The 20,483-nt window shown below is 43.2% G+C and overlaps 1 protein-coding gene across 1 annotated transcript in view; it reads left to right on the top strand.

Moving 5' to 3' along the window:
* The window catches only part of Cds1 (CDP-diacylglycerol synthase 1), a 72,182-nt gene that overhangs the window by 18,282 nt on the left and 33,417 nt on the right, over positions 1-20,483 (top strand). The window contains exon 3 of the mRNA XM_085691579.2: positions 14,959-15,055. Within this exon, the coding sequence (XP_085547705.1) occupies positions 14,959-15,055 (97 nt within the window). The remainder of the gene's footprint in view (positions 1-14,958; positions 15,056-20,483) is intronic.

Raw genomic sequence — 20,483 nt, 5'->3', positions numbered from 1 at the left:
GGTCAGTTACCCCTATTTGTACAGCCCTAGTTAGTCTTTGTAAAAAGTCACTAAAAGCTTCTTTCTGACTCTGTTTAACCCTAAGATATGATTCAACCCTCTTTCCTGGTTCCTGAATCCTGTCCCAAGCCTTTAAGGCTGCTGTGCTACATAGTGACAAGGTGTATTCATCATGAACAGCTTGATCCTGAGGATCAGAGTAAAGTCCGTCCTCCAGATGTGGACAGTACTCCTTTCTGGATGTAGCCTGTGCTCCTTCCTCCTGGATGTAGACAGTGCTTCTTCCTGGATGTGAACAGTGTTCCTTCCTCCTGGAATGTGGACAGTGCTCCTTCCTCCTGGATGTAGATGTGCTCCTTCCTCTGGGATGTGAACAGTGCTTCTTCCTCCTGGATATAGACAATGCTCCTTCTTCCTGTGTTGGAGGAGGGTTATCTGTATATGTGTTACTTTCATTGGTTAATAAAGAGACTGCCTTGACCCTTTGATAGGACAGAAAATTAGGTAGGTGGAGTAGACAGAACAGAATGCTGGGAAGAGGGCAAGAGGCAGACGCCATGGAGCCAGCCACCAGGTCAGACATGCTGAATCTTTCCCGGTAAGCCTCCACCTCGTGGTGCTACGCAGACTATTAGAAATGGGTTAATCAAGATGTGAGAGTTAGCCAGTAACTACCTCTCTAGAGATAATGAGCCAGGCAGTGTTTAAATGAATACAATTTGTGTGTTGTTATTTCCGAGGCTAAGCTAGCCATGCGGGAGCTGGGCGGGATGAAAAGCAGGCCTGCCCGCAGCTCCCTCACTACAGATGGTGCCCAAGTGGATAACTGAATCTACAGAAAGCTTAAGAAAGCTTGGAAAAGAATAGAGTAAAGCATGTATTTTTGGTAGCAGCAATTTCTCAGGTCTGCTCTGTTTGCTAGAGGCAAGCAGGTGCTCTCATCTAAGAGAGGCTTCCTGACTCAGCTTTAGCTGCAAAACCCTGCAGCTCGTTTAAGAGGTTCTGCCATGAAACACTTAAATGGTGTTGATGAAAAGTTGAACGCATGCTTTTCAGTTTTCAGCCATAGCAGGAAAAAAGCTGTGCTATTTTAAAATGCTGCCTGTCCTACCAGGGCAAACTCTGACTCTTTCAGACAGGCAGTCCAACTGAGTGTGATCTGTGAGCAGAATGCTGCAGCTTGCTTGCTGGCAGGAACCTTGAAACGCCATAGAGTTGTGGCAGTAAAAATGGCTGCAGCCGGTACCTCTGCCCTGAGGCTGTAAAGCTAAGGAATGGACTGGATCTAGCCATCAAAGCCACAGTTTTAATCCTCTCCAAAAAGACTCATGTAGTCAGAAAGAGAGATATACAGTAAAGAGAGATTCAAAGACGAAGAAAACCTCTAAATGGTTTACAGTGTGTTAAAAATACATGCAGACTAAAGGTTAAAGTTCTTAAAAGTAAAAAAAGAAAGAGAGTGTTTGGGTGTGGTGGCACACACCTTTAATCCCAATGCCTGGGAGGCAGAGACAGACAGATCTCTGAGTTCAAGGTGTGGTAGCACACACCTTTAATCCTAGCACTGGGGAGGCAGAGACAGGTGGATCTCTGTGAGTTCAAGGACAGCCTGGTCTACAGTTATTCCAGGACAAAGTTATACAGAGAACCTGTCTCAAAAAGTAAAAGTAAAAATAAAAGAAATAGAGGTTAAAATAAAGCCACATAAAGGTGGAAAATACACAGAGAATCTTGATACTGTATGCTATTATGCTCTCTTTGAATTGTTTGAATGCTGAGGAAGGAGCAACAGCTGCTAAAAAAATTTGTTTATAAATGCTGCTGAACTAATCCAAGATAGATATTTTGAAAAAACCTTGACTTCAAAATTTGAATCTAAAGTTATGATGCTTTGGAAAAGTCCTTCTTTTGTTTTCACAGAGGATGAGACCCTGTGGATTGCTTCTATCCCAATATGGTATGATAGATCATGCCCTCCTGAAAGGTTGCTGTGAACACCCTCAAAAAATTACTTCACTCAGCTGCCAACTGAGATGAACCTGGCACACAGGTTACACCATGAAAGACCTGATTAACAGCGCCCCTATTCAGCATGAAACAGTTTGGAGAGAAAAAACTGTGCCCATGTTCTCAAATATTGTTTATAAATGCTCTTTTACATTTAAAGGGGGATATGATATAGATATGAATAATTTACAATGGTATGGATTTTACTTTAGTGATATACATTTATGGTCAATTTTGCTATATGTATATGTATTTCTGATCTTGATTAAGGCATTGTGATTGTGTAGCTCATTTAGAAATGTAATATATAATTAAGAAATATAGGTTGTTAATGGATAATCATTAATAATAGCCAAGCTTGTAATCATGTTAGTTAGATTTTCTAGTTATATAGAGATATATTTCAGTTAGATAGGCATTCTTCATATCTTTCAAAGACTACAGAATATGGCATTTTAAATGTTCTAATAACTTAGGGCTGTTCATGACACATCTGAGACACATCTGCTCCTGGCAGCACCAATCTACTTCAAGAGGAAGATGGGTATTGAAGAGGCTCCTTATGGAGTTTGATAGCCATTTGGGCAAGAAACTGCTCTTACCTGGACATATTGCTGCCTGGACAGTCACCCAAAGTTCTTTTGTACCATTGGGGCATCCATCTTCAGCCTACAGGCCCATAGTATCCAGCAGACTTTTCCATGAGGCAGGAAATTTCAAAGACAGTTCCACCTATATTGGCAGTTTGTCAGTCATTTTCTTCTGTGTCCTGCTGAATGTCTAGCAGACTTTTTTTTTTTAAAGATTTATTTATTAAGTAACCTGTCTGCATGCGGGCCATAAGAGGGAACCAGATCTCAATACATATGGTTGTGGGTCACCATGTGGTTGCTCGGAATTTAACTCAGGACCTTTGGAAGAGCAGGCATGCTCTTAACCTCTGAGCCATCTCTCCAGTCCTGTCTAGCAGACTTTTTCATGAATCAGGAACCCCAAAGGATCATATCACCTTTAGCAAAGTTCCACAGTCATTTCTCTGTAGGTCCTGAATGTCCAGTTCAGCAGTACAGGCAAGAGCAGTTTCTTACCCAAATGACTAAAAAACTCCATAAGGAGCCTCTTCTATGCCTATCTTCTTCTTGAAGTAATTGGTGCTGTCAGGAGCAGATGTGTCTCACAGTCATGGAAAGTCTTAAGCTCTTAAAACATTTTAAATGCCATATTCTCTAGTCTTTGAAAGGTTTAAAGAATGCCTGTCCATCTGAAATATATTTCTGTACATCTAGAAAATCTAACTAACATGACTACAAGCTTGACTATTATAAATGATTACCTATTAATCTATGTTTTAAAATTTTACATTATATTTTTAAATGAGCTACACAAACACAATACCTTAATCAAGAGCAGAAATGTACATATAACAAAATTGACCTTAAATATGTGTCAATAAACCAAGATCCATCAAATTATTCATATCTATATCATATCCCCCTTTAAATGTAAACATATATATACAATATTTGAGAATATGGGCGTAGTTTTCTCCATACTGCTTCCTGCTGATTATTGCGCATAGTAATTTTTGGGGGTGTTCTCAGCGACCTTTGCGGGGGGGATCTTGGTCCATCAAACCAAGTCTGGAAGCAATCCACAGGTTCTCATCCTCTGTGGAAACAAGAGAAGAACCTCTTTTCCAAAACAATATATCCTTAGACCCAAATTTGGAGGTCATGATACTTTTATAATATACATGCTAGTTTAGCTTAGCAGTGAATACAATGAAATTTCTCTCTGTACTTAGCTCCTTCACAGTCAAAAAGTTCAAAGAAAACACAATAATATACGTAATCCAGACTTTCTGTGAATTTAGCATTTTTACGTGGCTTAATTTTCTTTATTCCTTTTAATCTATGACTATCTGTACTCTGTCTCTTTAAAGACTTTACCCTTTTTTTAACCCTTAACTTCCTTTTATGACTCTCTATACTCTTTTTCTTCTCTCTTCCAAGCCTACTTATATTTATTCAACACTATGACTCATCTGTATTTGTCTTTTTTGCATATCTGTGATTCTTTACTATTCAGGGGCGCTTTTTAAAATGCTAAGCACTTCTTAAATCTTAAACTGCGCCATTACTATGGTATATACAGTACTTTCTGCTTGCCCCCTTAGACTAAAACTTAAGCTACATTATTACTATAGTATATAGGGTACTTTCCGCTTGCCTGCCCAGTCCAGCATGGTGGAGCAGCTTGCGCCTCTGAGAGCCATGCACACAGCGCCATTCTCAGGCACACAGCCAGTCTGTGTCATTTAAGCAAGCTGCAGCACTCTGCTTACAAACCCCACTCAAATACTCTTTAGCTGGACCTCCTGCCTGAAAAAGTCAGAGTTGTTGCTGGCAACATGACCCAGAAAGCCAGCATTTCAAAACGGTGCAGCTTTTTTCCTGCTACTACTGAAATCAGGAAAACCTCTCTTAAAGGAGTCGTGCCTCTGCTTGCTTCCAGCAAACAGTGTCCATTCAAGAAAATAGTATGGAGGAGCTGAGCAACTTTTTTTTTCTTGTCTAGAATTATTTTCCAAATTCTCTCAGGCTTTTAAGTGGATTTGGTCAGCCCCACGTTGGCATGCCAATCTGTTGGGGGAAGGGGCTGCTCATTGGTCTTGACTGCCCAACCATGAAATAATCACCCAGAAACTATTAATTCCGCCACTGCTTGGCCCATTAGCTCTAGCTTCTTATTGACTAACTTTTTACATGTTAATTTAACCCATTTCTGTTAATCTCTGTATCTCCATGTGACTGTGGCTACTGGGTAAAGTTCCCAGCAACTATCTCTAGCAGCTCCATGACTTCTCTCTGAGTCCGACATTCTTTTTTCCCAGCATTCAGTTCCCTCTTCCCTGCCTACATAAGTTCTCCCCTGCTATAGGTCCAAAGCAGTTTCTTTATTCATTGATGGTAATCACAGCACACAGAGGGGACTCCCACATCATCCAGGCCTGGTTCTCATCTGCACTGAATAGTATAACACCGTTTATGAGATACTTTGTTCTAACAACCAGAACAGTAGCTGCTCTGTACAGAGTTCATGGATGTTTCTGTACAAACATGTACTTGCATGTTTCTCTGAGGCCTTCTGTTAGTGCAGTAAACCAAAATGAGACCATGTCGCACAGACTTGAGTTTGTAGATATATAGGGTTAAAAATCCTCACTGTGTGAGAAGTTTCTGAGTCATAGGAGGAATTCGTGACCTTCCCAGCACACACTCTTGCAGTAGTGGTGTATATTCTTAGACCCTCTGCTCTGTGAATTGTGCGTGCCTCTCTGCAGTACAGAAATGGGATCAGAGTCTTCTTATCGTGCTATTTTCATGGCATTCTGTGCAGTTAGAAGCAATTTCTCCTATCCTTAAGTATTTTCTACCCATTGGGGTCATTTAGTTTCTGAGTCTTCACAATGGGAAAGCATATGTATAGTAAATATCTTTTGTAGCTACTCTCTCCTAGAGAAACACAATTCTGTTAAAGTGAATCCATAATTTTCTTAGAGTGAAACTGCTTGGCCAAGCCCTTCCTCTGTGATGCCTCAATAGAAATGTGCTTCTGAAAGTAAGAGAGGCCTGAAGAGTTTCAGTCTCTGCTGCTACCCCAGCCATTTCACCATCCAAGTGTGCTCTGGGGTGCATGCATCAGCTGGTGAGTGTGCTCTTGGGTGTGTGCATCAGCAGGCAGGTGAGTGTGCTCTGAGGTGTGTGCATCAGCAGACAGGTGAGTGTGCTCTGAGGTGTGTGCATCAGCAGACAGGTGAGTGTGCTCTGAGGTGTGTGCATCAGCAGGCAGGTGAGTGTGCTCTGGGGTGTGTCCATCAGCAGGTGAGTGTGCTCTGGGGTGTGTGCATCAGCGGGCAGGTGAGTGTGCTCTTGGGTGTGTGCATCATCAGGTGAGTGTGCTCTGGGGTGCATGCATTAGCGGGTGAGTGTGCTCTGGGGTGTGTACATCAGCAGGCAGGTGAGTGTGTTCTGGGGTGTGTGCATCAGCAGGCAGGTGAGTGTGTTCTGGGGTGTGTGCATCAGCGGGCAGGTGAGTGTGCTCTTGGATGTGTGCATCAGCGGGCAGGTGAGTGTGTTCTGGGGTGTGTCCATCATCAGGTGAGTGTGCTCTGGGGTGTGTCCATCATCAGGTGAGTGTGCTCTGGGGTGTGTCCATCATCAGGTGAGTGTGCTCTGGGGTGTGTCCATCATCAGGTGAGTGTGCTCTGGGGTGTGTCCATCATCAGGTGAGTGTGCTCTGGGGTGTGTCCATCATCAGGTGAGTGTGCTCTGGGGTGTGTCCAACAGCAGATGAGTGTGCTCTGGGGTGTGTCCAACAGCAGGTGAGTGTGCTCTGGGGTGTGTCTAACAGCAGGTAAGTGTGCTCGGGGGTTTGTGTCCATCAGGCAGATGGGTTTAGCTTCATCTCTCAGTCACTTCTGGGGACATGTGGCAGTGTATCGTGTCAGCCCAGTGCTGCTGACAGCTGGTGGACAGAGACCAGACCTGGATAGCTAAATATCCTAGGGAGGTTCTCGTAACAGAGTTCTGCTCCCAGGTGATGCTAATGCCACAGAAACCCTGGAGGATCCAGGGAAGCCTGCTGGTGCTCCTGAGCTTTGCATTGGGTCTCCTTTCTCTGAGAACCCACACACTTCCTGTCCACTTCTGCTCCAGGATGCTCCATGGCCTTTCTCCAACTCCTGCTCTCCATCACATGACAGAGCCTGCTCTTCAGGCCGCCTCTGGGTCCTTATCTTTGGCTTAAGTAAGCTGCGTGACCACGCAAGTTCTTGATGACTCATGATGCTTGAGCCTCTAGGAAAATAATTAAAACATGTCATTAACTTTTGAAACAGAACTGACATACTGCTTGTTTTAAACAGCCTGGCTGTGATTCTATCAGCATGTAACCACTTAAAATGATTGCTCCCCCCTCCCCGGCTATACTAGGGCCTGAAGCAGGACCTCATGTATGCCAAGCACACTCCATTTTAGCAACAGTGATTTCCTACTCTCCATATTGTGTGATGTTCTCTGACTCTGAGAGGCAGTTTTTGTGTAGAGGAGGATGTGGTTTACATGCAGAAACTTATGTGCAGCAGGGCTGACAGGTATGGAGTACCAAGAGCCTCTGTGGGTAGGTGAGTGCCATTGATGTGGGAGTGGGGGTACGTATCACAAAAGCAGACTTGGTATAAAAGTGACTTTTCTTGGTTGCTTGCCTGGGGCCTCTACTGTAGGATGAAGTGGCAGCATTCTCAGATGCCACACTTGACCTTGGACTGCTGGCCTTCAGAACTGTCAGAAGTCTGTCTCTATTCCTCATGTTACCCAGCTTCAGGTGCTTTGTTATGGCAGCAGATAAGAGAACTAAAGACACAGTGACCCTCGATATATACAGCATGGATACATAGGGGTTTATCTTCTAACTTTGTATTTTTGGAAAATCTGCAGATTAATTTTTTTATCTTACTGGGAGAATTGTCTATGCACTGAAACATTGTTGAGTAGAGACTTCTCGGTGAGACTGAGCAGTCCTACTGTTTCCAGGGAAGGAGAGAAAGGGAGAAGAAACACATTGTGTTTTACAGAGGAAGAGCATTGGAAGTTCATGGACAGTGGTAGGTAGGATACCTGGCATGTGTAAAGATGGAGGAGGACAGACTGTGCACAACTGTGCATGCAGCTGTTGGGAGGGGAAGCAGGAGAGTCACCACTGTGTGACGCTAGTGACTGAGTACGTATGAACAAACTGTGAAATAAGAGTATGTCCAAACCAGCATATGTGTGTGCTGTGATATGGGGATAAAAGAAATGACACCCTGGCTGCTCCAAAAGATCCTAATTCCTTGGCTACTGAACCCAAAGATTCTGAAGGAGTTAGTGCCGGATGGAGGTTCCCAAACTGACTTGTAAAAGTCATCAGTGACCTCAGAAGATACAGGCAAGTCCGTCTAGGACATGGAAAGGAAGCAGTGGAGGGAAGAGACAACAGGGAAAATGGAAATGAGGTCTTTGGGTAGGAAAAAAAGAAATTTCAGGAATGACAAACTCAGTGAAGCCAATAATAACAGAGTGGAAAGCATCATCAATAGACTCAGCCAAACAGTCAAAAGGATGTCATGGATAGAGGGCAAGGTTAAGGAAATTCCAAACTCAAACACCAGTAAGGAAAAGAAAATAAAAACCACAGTTACAGTGTCCAAGACCTCTGGGTTACATGGAGATCAGACCTAAGAATACATGTGATGGAAGAAGAAACCTAGATAACCACAGGAGAGAAAAAATATTCAATATAATTTTGACAGAAAACTGCAAATCTGTAGGAAAGAACATCCCTAAATAGAAATGAAGAACCTTTTCTTGACTTATTATGTCTAAATATCATTTATTTTTCCATATTAAAAACTGTAAAGGAAAAACAGCAAGTCACAAAAGTTAAACATATAAAAAAGATTAGTTCTCACCAGTCACCTAAAAGCCAGAGGAACATGAGAGGATGTATTTCAAAACCCAAAAGTAAATAACTTTCAACCTTGATGGCCATATCCTGAAATGGCATCTTTTATCCAATGGAGAAAGAAGAACAGTTCAAGTCTAAGGCAGTTAATGATGCCTGAGCCAGCACAGTGGAGAGACTTGAAAAAGCATTGTGTAGAGAAGTGGAAGAAAGTTAGCCCCAACCTCAAGGGCACAGGAAGGAATATACTGTGTGAAATGAAGAAATGAGCAAAGGAAATCCACTTTGTCCAACACAGTACACCGGAAGACCCTTTGTGTTCATAGTGGGGAAAGAAAAGAACAAACAACCCAGCTAGCCAGAAAAATGGGCAGCAAAATTGTAAGACTTAGTAAGTAAATAGTGTAGGTAGAGTTTTCCTGTCCCAGTTACCTGCTCTCAAATAACTGGTAACTGCTTCCCAATAATGACTCAGAGACTTAATATAAATTATAAATGCTTGGCTGGTAGCTCAGGCTTGTTATTAACTAACTTTTACATTTAAATTAACCCATATTTCCTATCTATGCTTTACCATGTGGCTCATTTTCTATACATTCTGCTTTCTCAGTGACTTGCTTGTATCTCTCTGACTCTGACTCCACTTTCTTCTTTTTATCATTCTCCTACTTTGGTTGTCCTGCCTATAATTTTTCTCTGGCTACTGGCCAGTCAGCTTTTTATTAAACCAATCTGAGTAACAAATCTTCACAGTGTATAGAAGGATTATTCCACAGCATTCCCCCCTTTTGTCTAATTAAAAAGGAAGATTTTAACCTTAACATAATAAGATTATATACAACAAAAAAGGTATTAAATAATTGCAGTTATAACATCCAGTCCATTTGTATTTGACAAAATTATAGAAAATGTTTTATTGTCTATCCTATCTTTGTGAGTCTAAAGTTTTATATCTCATTCATCTTTTATCATAACTAAGGAAAACTTTAACTATGTAATTTTAACTCCTTTAATGACTCTGGGATGAAATGTTAGCTAATGACAGGGACATCAGGCTGCCTGGACAGGCACCCTAGAGTCTTCTGTGACTTTGGGGATCTATAGACTACAGGCCTGGTATATCTGGCCGACATTTTTGGGAAGCAGAGAAGTTTGAAGAATTGTTCTACCTTGTCTTAGCAAGTTTGGCAGTTACCTTTCTTGTATCTTTGGTCCAGTTTGGACAGTATCTTGTCAGTAGCTAAGGCAAGTGCAATTTCTTTGCCCACATATCTAGTGTTTGCCATAAAGAAAACAAACTCCATACGGACTTTCTTCAGTGCCCGTCTTCTTCTCTGAGGTGGATGGGTGCTATGAGGAGCAGACGTGTCTCACTGTCATGAAAAGCCTTTGGTTATTAAACCTATTAAATGCCATATTCTGTAGGTCTTTGAAGTATTTGAAGATCATCTATCTAAAAATATCTGCATATGGCCTTGAAAACATAGCTAACATGACTGTAAGTTTGACTATTATAGATTACTATTAATCTATTTTTAATTGTATTTTATATTTTTAAATGGCCTGCATAAACACAGTCTTAAATAAGTCTGCTATTAAATAAGAGGAGAAATATATATGTGGTAAAACAAAATTACCTTTAAATTTGTATCAGTAAACCAAAATCTACACCAATGGGAAATATTTAAGGTTAATAGTTGTTTTTAGATTAAAGTGGATTTATCAATCTATCCTTTTATCTTATCATTTCTATATCCCCCTTTTACTTTTTAGAATTAGACCCCTGGACCTAATCTCCTTTGTTCAGCTTTTTTTCCTAACTGTTATAACAACTTGTAACCAACACCCTTAAATGATGATAAATATCCATAGTCCATCTTTTGGGAATGTGGGCATAGTTTTCTAGACTACTTCTTGTCGTTTGTGGGTTCTTTTATCTTTGGCGACCCTGAGAAAATTTAAGATTATGGTCAGGTCTTGACTGGAGTATTTTGTGAAGCTACCTCATCTCAGTCAGCAGCCTTGAAGCTGTTCTGGATGCAGAATTTTGAGAAGGCTGTTAGAGGCATTTTGAAATGATGGACCCATTTTCATTGGTGTTTGGTCCCCTTGCTATGGAAATGCATAATCTTTAAAGTATATCTGCATTAATACAGATATGCAAGCATAGATTGTGCATTGTACATAAATCAGCCACAGATAATTTTTTCATGTGTTTGAATACACATCACTTGTTTTGTAATTCTTTTAGGTTTATTTCTTTACTTCTGTAGTCAGAATCTCAGGGGATCTTCCTTGATCAAACCTGATTTTCTTTAACCCTGAATGAATCCACAGCCTCTCATTTCCTGTGGACACAAAAACGAAACCTCTCCCCCAAGGTAACATATCTTTTGATATAAAGTTTGAAGTCAAGATATTTTAAAAATACATAGATTGATTGACTCTATCAATTTTAAAAATCTAGTGTCTCTTAGCAGCCAAAAATTTAAAGACAGCACAGTAACATACAGGATCCAGACTCTCTGTGCATGCCCCATCTTTACATGGCTTATTATATTTTTTATTACTCTCTTTGTTTTTAGGGGACTTTCTCTATCCTTTTCTTTTCTCTCCCAAGCCTACACATATTTTTTAATGCACTGTTTTAAAAAGTTTTTTTTTATCTGAATCTCTTTACTGTATATCTGGAACCTTTTCTGTCTACTTGAGCAAAAACACCAGGCTCATCATGCAGCACACTGGTGGAGCTTGTGTTGGCAGCTTATGCCCACGGGCAGCAACGGGGAGACTCTATTGTAGCCCTTGTGAGAGACTGAGTAACTTGCCATGTGGCTTAGCTCATGGTTTACTGGCAACTGCCAGATGTGTCTCTATACTGCAGCCAACAAGAGAGACATGAGACTAAGATGCTAAGTTTGGCTCTCTCTTAAGCATGATCTATTATCTCTCATTATGCGCAAAATTAAATTCACAAAATAAATACAATGTAACCATTTTTTAAAAGAGGGCTAGAGTGGTGGGTTGTTGGTTGAGAGCACATGCTGCTCTTACAGAGGTCTTGGGTTTCTCAGCACCCATGTCAGGCAGCTCACAGCAACCTGTAACTCCAGCTCTAGGGGTCCAAGTCCCCTCTCCTGTACTCCATGGACACCCAGTCACACATGCACATACCCACACACAGACACACATAATTAAAATATAGTAAAATCATTTAAAAAGAACCACATGTGACCCAGCCACATCCCTTCTGGGTGTGAGCCTGCAGGACTCTTAGGAGATGCAGCCATGTGAATGCTGTCCTGCTGCTGTCCACAGGAGCCACGCCCTGGATGTCACCAACATATAAATGGATCAGGAAGATGTGGTCCACGGACCCTGAGAATTTTATTTAGCTTCAAAGAATATAGTTATAATATTTGCAGGAAAATGGATGAAGCCAGAGATCATTGCATTATGCAAAATTAGTCAGACTCAGAATAATGTGGAATCTAGCTTTCAATTTGTGTGTAGAACAGTGGGCATGTGTGTGTGTGTCTTTGTATGTGCGTGTACTCATAGACCATGAAAGAGAAGAAGGAGATGTAAAGGCAGCGGGGTGGTGGGACAAGAGGAGTCATACGGTACATGTGCTGTGAAAGGGTGGTGCATGATTTGGTGAGGAAGGGGACCAGCCTTTGGGGGGGGGCAGATAAAAGTTAAGTTTAATATATATGTATAGACAGCAATATATCACAGTGATACCCATTAATTTGGATGCCAGCAGAAGTTTTCTCCCTTTGAAGAGTGACTAGGAGCACACTGTATGTGTTCCTTGAGGGCCAGGGTGTGCTGACTGTGATGGTGAGACCATGGGAAGAGAGTGGGTGTCTTCTTCACGTCTCCAGCTCAGCAGCTGCTGCTGTTAAAGCTCAGAGCAGACACAGACATCTGAGCGGTGTCAGCTCCCATCAGGGCCTGGTTTATGATTCTTCTCTCGGGAAGGCTAAATATTCCGGGTTGCATGCAGACAGGACAGGATTATCATCACTGCCGGGCTTAAGGTACTTTATGACTTAGCCCAGTTCCCTAATCCATTCATTAATCTGCAAGAGTTACATCTGTGCAACTAAGCAGAACCCTTCAGTTGTACTTTTGACTGTACACTACTTTTTAGTTGAGGCCTGACGCCCGATGAAAGGCATCATGGTTGTGCATGTTTACTGAACAGTAGAGGGAAATGTGGAAGAGCAAACTCAGTTCAAGACCTCAGGGTGTCTGGGAAGCTGGCAAGAAACTGTCGTCTTCCTGTTGTTGACAATTTTGAATCCTTGAGTACAGAGATGGCGTTAAAGGATTGTTTGAAGAAGTGTCTAAACTATGCAGGAGAGGGGATGAGGGTGTGACTCGAGGGTGGAGTGCTTGTCCTGTGTTCATGGTTCTTTTGCATGTGAGCCCCAGTACTACACACATACACACGCATACATACAATCACACACACACACACTTAGGATTCATGCTTTCTTGACTAGATTGAATCAAAATCTTTTGTAATACAAATTAAATGTTATTACTGGAACTAATAAAACTCGTATGTAGTAGTTAACTTTGTCAGTTTGGTTTGATTTCCAAACACCCAAAGCATAAATTAGACACACTGGAGTGTGTCTATAGCAGTGGTTACAGAGAGGCTTAGTGGAGCAGGGAGACCCACCCTGCTCATGGTGGCAGGGCCCCTTTGACAGGGGTGCTGGACTGTGTGAACCAGGGAAAGGACACCTGCAGGGCACTGGCATCCTTCCGCTTCCTGCTCTCTGATGATTGCCTGTCACCTAGCCATTCAGGTCGCCCGTCCTGCCTTCCCTGCCAGTTTGCAGTGACAACTGACGAAAACCTTTTCAAGGTTATTTTAAAATTTATTATGTATATGTTCGTATATACACGAGCCACAGCACTGGTGTGTGGAGGTCAGAGGTCAAAGGTTAGAGGAGAACTCTCTAGATCTGTCCTACCTTATGCCTTCACCAGGCCTGTAGAGCAAACCCCTTTGCCTGCTGAACCATCTTGCTGGCCCTGAAAATCCTGTTTTAAACTTTATGCCTGTATTTTTGTTAACCTGTTGATTGGCTCACTAGTTCATCAAATATTTGCTGAGCAAATACTCTGTACATGTGCGTTTTATGGCCACGGCCCTCGGCAGGTGACGGTGTACTAAAGGAGGGGTTGGTGTGTGGAGAGTAACGCACCGCTTACATAAAACATCCCGTCATTCAGTGTTCAAATGGTCCTCAAATTCTTACAATACACGTCCAACACATGCAGCTGAGGCCCTTGGATCTCCATGAAGGTTGCTAGAGAAACTCATGGAGGATGTATTGACTCACATAGGAGAAGTTGGAATCCATGGGAGCCTCCAACTGTGTGGGGCCTAAAGCATGTATGGCAGAAAACACCATCTTAAAGACAGTGGAGAGTTTGGATCCAGAGTGATCTACATACTGCACATTCCGGTGCTTTCAGAGTCTGTTTAGGAGACAGCGCCTTGTTGTGGCCTTCCATCGCCGCACCAGGTAGCTGGGACTGCAGGGGTGTGACACATTAGGGTTTCTAATATGGCTTACAAGCAACAGTCACGTATTAGGATTTTCCTAGGTTTGTGTATAGTGTCTACCAGTCTACCTCGTGGCATGTTCAAGTAACACAAGGACTCCCAAGGGATATTCTCGTAGGGAACAGCTTCAGAGGAGGGGGTTGCTGGGTGCTTTGGCCTTGAAGCAGAGGTCTGAGGGGGCCCAGCCCTCGGCGTACCAGGAGCCAGCACTTCAGACCAGCCCTCGGCGGCAGCGTACCAGGAGCCAGCCCCTCCTTGTTGCTGGGGTGCTCCGCCCTGAGAAACAAACTCTGCTGGCAGTGACACATTCTTAGCGAGACATTGTTTATACGACTCTGGGAGCCCAAGCGTCTCCTTTCCAAGACTCACCTCAGGCTGCTCCCTCACAAAACCCATGGGGAAGTCCCATTCCCACATCCAGGCTGACGCCCTGCTCTCTGTCCTTGCGACTCCCTGACTTTTACTTAATGACAGCCCCTTTCTCTCTTTAGCTAACACAGTGTAGAGTATTAGCTGTTGCCGCCATTATATAAGATAAGGTAGTCTTTTTTTGTTTGTTTTTTCTTTCATTTTTTGTTTTTGTTTTTGTTTTTTGTTTTTTCAAGACAGGGTTTCTCTGTGTCTTTGGAGCCTGTCCTCTTGTAGACCAGGCTGACCTTGAACTCACAGAGATTCACCTATCTCTGCCTCCCAAGTGCTGGGATTAAAGGTGTGTGCCACCACCTGTCTGGCTGAAATAAGGTATTCTTAAAGAACAGTTAGGAGAAATTCCCGGTTCTGGGAATTGTGTTGAAACCACACATACCAAAAGTTTGAAATCATGTTATTAAATCCCGACTTTATGGACTTCTCCGTAGATGGAAGAACTGGTGGATCCGAGGCATCCTCACTCTGACCATGATCTCCTTGTTTTTCCTGATCATCTATATGGGGTCCTTCATGCTGATGCTCCTGGTAAGTGGTTGGCACCAGCCTAAGTGCCTTGAATTTTCAATAGTTGCATATCATTGAAGTTGTTCGACATATCATCATAAAGAGGTAACCACGACTTGATGACGGCAAATTCAGCTCCTTTCAGCAGTTTCTATTTCATGAAATTATCTAGATGAATCTGTGAATTGATGAATGATCTAGATGAATCTTTTGTTTGCACAGTGGCCCCTCAGTGTGCTCATGCAGCAGAGACCAAGTGGGCGTGCATTAATACATAGATACCTACGTATCCAGTATTGTGCAGAACATTAGGTGTGACGGAAATGCATATAGCACTTCCAAATACTTATAGCTGACTCGGTCCCTGACTTCATAGAGCTTAGAGTGACAACAGAAGCACTCAGAGGACTCAGTAGTGTAAGTCTCGTGACAGGCCATGTCTCAGCACAGGGGTAGAGAAACATGCCGTCTGCTCTGAAACAGGGTTAGCAAAGGCTTACAGAGAGATGGTGCCTAAGCTTGATTCTGAAGATTACCCAGAGAAAGCAAGGTGGACTTCAAGGTGGCTACCCCAGTGTCAATCAAGGGAGGAGCTAATGAGAGAAGGTGGTACCGCCTGCATGGGGTCCAAGCTGGTCTGTGTGTAACCCTTAGGGATGAGACTGGTGAGTTGAGTACATGCCCTCCTGGGAGATTTAGATGTGTATCGGAAGCCAAACAAGTCATGAGGGCAAACAGATAAATTAAGCTCTGACTTCATTCATTTCATAAATGCTTCAAGGTGACTAGTGCGTCGCAAGCATTACCGAAGCTCCGGGGTGTGTTAATGCTGGTGCTCAGAAGAGCACACCAGTCTGTTTTCACGGTGCTTGCTGTTTACAGTGTAAAGAACGGATTAGCCACTCCTCAGTACAGACTGCGTATTTTAAATGAAGACTTGCACTGTCAGAGCAGAAAAGGAGTTGGCAGACATTCTGGAGCATTGTGCAACACATGAGTGTCCACCTGAAGGTTAAATAGGAATCGTGGAGGTAGGGAGAGGGGCTGGGTGTGGAGGCATTCCTCACTCAATGTCCGCCTCAGTTGTGGGAGCCAGGAGAAATCCATTCGCTCAACAGATTTACCAGGTGTTTCCAATTATCTAGGCATGGCTTAGCAGTGGATAGTGACGACCATTCACACAGGATGTGCACACACATCCAGGGGCGCACACAGTATCCTTCATTATTACTATGTAAGGATAAGTTGAGAAGGTGACAACCTCTGTAGATAAAACTGCTCATTCCCCTGGCCAGGCACCGCTGCTACCACTTATGGTTCCTGCCCTCTCAGGACATAAGTGTGCACCAGGCAGCTGTGCCCACCGCTCCCACTGTGGCCCCTGTCTTCCCTGGATATATGTATGCACTGGGTAGCTGTACCCACTGCTCCCACTATGGCCCCTAGCCTCCCGGGACATACATGTGCACCAGGCAGCTGCTCCCACTGTGGCCCCTGCCCTCCCGGGACATACGTGTGCACCAGGCAGCTGCTCCCACTGTGGCCCCTGCCCTCCCAGGACATACGTGTGCACCGGGTAGCTGTGCTGGTGCTGGACTCTCCCTTTCACTCTGCTGCTTTCCTCCTCTCATCTTGGTCCATACAGCCTCTTCCGTTTTCTCACATTCCTCTTCTGCCTGCCGGAGAGGACGAATGCCCCTAACTCATCTTCCTGTCTATCACCGTGTCCTGTTGAGAGTAGATATGATTATCAGCAGCACGGTGTGGTTTTCCTTTTATTAAAAATACATTTGAAATTTAAATTAATCACAATAAAAAATTTCATCAGCATAGGAAGTCAGGGGGTGATGCCCCCAGGAAGGGCCAGATTACATTTCCTTGACAAAATTCAGAGCACTTTTAGTTGCTCTCGCTTTATTGTCCAGGCTGGCCTCAGACTTGCTCATTGTTGGCCAGGCTGACCTTGAATTTGCTCGTGGAGGCCAAGCTGGCCTCAGACTTGCTCATTGTTGGCCAGGCTGACCTTGAACTTGCTCGTGGAGGCCAGACCGACCTTGAACTTGCTCATGAAGGCCAAACTGGCCTCAGACTTGCATACTTGCTGCTTCAGCCTCTGCAGGGCAGGGATTGTAGTGTGCACCATGCTCAACTGGATCCTGATTTTTAAAAGAGAATCATCGAACTGTCTTAAATACTTAAGATTTCTTTACCTTTCCTGCTGTCTAATGGAATGTGAAGCATCGTGTTATTTAAATTGCTGTGCTATTTTTTTTAAAATATTCAGGTTATGTTCTGATTCTTTAATAAGAACATCTTTAATTTTGAACATACTGGAGCACAAGTAAGTTATGATTTCATAAATCATTATTTTCTTAAAATAGATTCCTAAAGTAAAAATAGGCATCTTTATTTGCATAACACACAGCTGACACTCAACATGTCAAAATCCTATGTTCTGTCCCCCAGCCGTCCTGTGTAAATCTGCTGTTCCAGGCTTTCCTTTCTGCTCTGTGTTCCCTCCTCACCTTAGCCCTCTGATGGTGTTGCCCAAAAAGGCTAAGTCGAAGGCTTGCTTCCCACCTGGATCTAATCACTGAGAGGGGTCTCATCTAGTCAGGGTCCCATCTGATGGACTTTTCAGAGGTGTGGCAACTTCCAAAGGTGGACCAACGGGAGAAGGTAGTCCAGAGCAGAGAGGCTCTTGTCTCTTTTCCGGCTCACTCTGTGCCTCCTGGACAGAACAGCTTGTTTCATGGTGCCCTCCCGCTCCACGTTCTGTGTCACCATAGATCCCCAAATCGCTGAACTCTAAGACCTTTGGAATAAATTCTTTCTATGTTGTTTTTGTCAGATGGCACATTCCTAGTTTCCAGCTTCAATTAATCTAGTCTCCACGTGTCCCCCGCAACACTCTCTGCTGGTTTGCACTCTGTTCACACCCATATCTGTGCATTCTGACATCTCTGAGTTACTTAGTCAGCCTAGCATGCATTGGTCATCTGTTTCTGTTTGGTGCTTGTAACATGAGGGGCTGGCTTGTTGGGGTATCTGTTCCTGCCTGATACCCCACAGCCGGCAAGTCCCAGAGAAAAATCAATCACACAGAGATCTCTATAAGTTATAAACTGATTGGCCCTTAGCTCTGGCTTCTTATTAGTCCTTGTAACTTATATTAATTCATTATCATTATCTATGTTAGCCACATGGCTCAGTACCTTTCTCAGCGTGGCACCTCACATGTTGCCTCTTTGGTGGCTTGGGAAGGAATGGCGGAGGGACTTCCTCCTTCCTGGAATACTCCTATTCTCATCACCCCGCCTCTACTTCCTGTCTGGTTGACCTGCCTATACTTCCTGCCTGACCAATCAGCGTTTTATTAAAATACATGATTGACAGAATACAGATAATTCTCCCACACCAGGTGCTGCCACTGCCCGTGTGTGTTGTGTGTGTGTGTGTGTGTGTGTGTGTGTGTGTGTGTGTGTGTGTGTGGTTGTTTCCACATGGCTTTAGAGTTACATGCTTCTTTACAGACTCTCTGAGAGCGAATGTCCCAAATCACTTCCAGGACTCCTCAGTGGTTGCTAAAGAACTGGTTCTTGTTTTTAAGCTCCTAACACATTAATTGGGCCAGGGAAATTCTTTCAGTGTTTATCACTACCAGTGTCAGTAGCACGATGTATCAATTTCTGCATAATCCCTGGTTCTTAAAACTATAAAGACATTTTAAAGATTCTTATCTCTAGCACTTTGAATTCCTTAGTTTTGGTTGTCCCAGACATTCTGTAGCCTCCTTGCCAGCTGTAATGATAATCACACAGATCACATGGCTGCTGAATAAAGCCCCCTTTTCCTCCTGTCCGTTCAATGCTGTGTTCAGTGCTGCGTGGGTGTGTTCATGAGATCGCATCACTGCACGTGATATTCTAACAGCTCTTTGTTCTGTAAATAGTACGGTTTGCCATTTTGTCTTCACATTGAACTTTGTCCCCATTCTGTGATTATTTTTTGAGAAAAAAACCTTTTATTTCATACTTACACAAAGATTATTTGAAGAATGACCTTTAAATATCCTTTGTTTTATAATACACTAATGACTTTTGCCTCCAGTCTTTCTTTACTTTCCTGTTCTTTGATATAATATTTCTTTATTATGTGGCTAAAGGGAACACTTAATATTTTAAAGTATATGACTGGACATATACTTTAAAAAATTACATTTGGTGACAAGATTGCTTAAAAATCCCTGAATGGCAGGTTTGAGAAGGCTAGTTTATAGAAATCCTTCTCTCCCCCACCCCTGTGTGTGCATGTTTGTGTGTGTGCATGCACTTTCCCATGCATGTACATCCTGGAGGTGGAAGGTTGCTGTTGAGGGTCTGTCTGTCTCTGCACCTTCTCTTTCTCCAAAGAGATCTCTCATTGAGCCTGGAGCTTCATGCTCAGGCCTCTCTCTGACCCCTGAGCCCTGGGATGTGCCTGCTGTCTGCCCCATCCCTTCCCCAGTGCCAGGTTTGGAACGTCATGTCTGTCAACCTAGGTCTTCATGCTTGTGCCGTGTGTCGTTTTATCACTGGCTCATTCACCCCGACCCCAAGAGATGCTGAAACCTTTTTCAATGAAAGACCAAACAGTAGTGTTTTAGATTCTAAGCTACAAATTGGTCTGTTATAGTCTTTGATTTGTAAACTCTTTAAACTTATAAAAGTCTCATGTTTTTTTTTTTGTCCAAGATTATTAATGACAAGCCCTTGGGTGTGGTGTTTAAAGGAAGAAAAAGAATCCATTGTGTTCACCAAGACTCCCTTCTGGCTCAGAGGTTCTCACTGTGCTGTTTGAGTCTTGGAATTGGCCACGCCTGAGTGAGATGTTGCAGCTGTTATGATTTAAGTAAAAAAATTATGGAAGGGAAGGGGAGAGGAGCCATGGCAGCAGCTACCTCTTAGGGAGAGAGACAAGAGTCCCTGACTGCAAGGAGGAAGGAAGATCTGCCTGCCTCAAGCAGTGAATGGGGGAGGGGAGGAGTGGGTGGGGCAAGGCTTATATCTTAATGGGACAGGGTGGACCATTACATTCATATCTCTTTTTTATAAGAAAAGGCAGGAGGTTAGGCACAACAGGTTAAAGGAATTGGATTGGCGGATTCTCAAGACTACTTCCTGCTTATTTGTGGGCATCTTGGAAGGGGGACCTGAGAAAGCTGGGTGCTGGTCACATCCTGGCATAGCTGGTCTCTTTGCTCCTGTCCGGTGTTTGTGGTATGGAAATGTCTGGTGTCTCTTACACCTGTTTAAAGCGCAGCAGAGGACAAAGTTAAGTTTTGGAGAAAAAATTTAGGACTAGGGAATTGAAAGGGGTATATCTGACCTGTTAAGGTGGATCCTCCAATTCAACTCCCTGGAACTCACAAGAATTCTTTGGGTTTATGAAAATTTAAACAGCAACAGAA

Source organism: Myodes glareolus, chromosome 8 (assembly GCF_982192425.1).
Source record: "Myodes glareolus chromosome 8, mMyoGla1.1, whole genome shotgun sequence".
NCBI classification, from domain to species: Eukaryota; Metazoa; Chordata; class Mammalia; order Rodentia; family Cricetidae; genus Myodes; species Myodes glareolus.
Note: the sequence above shows the minus strand (reverse complement) of the source record. Positions and strands in the feature narration are given on the sequence as shown.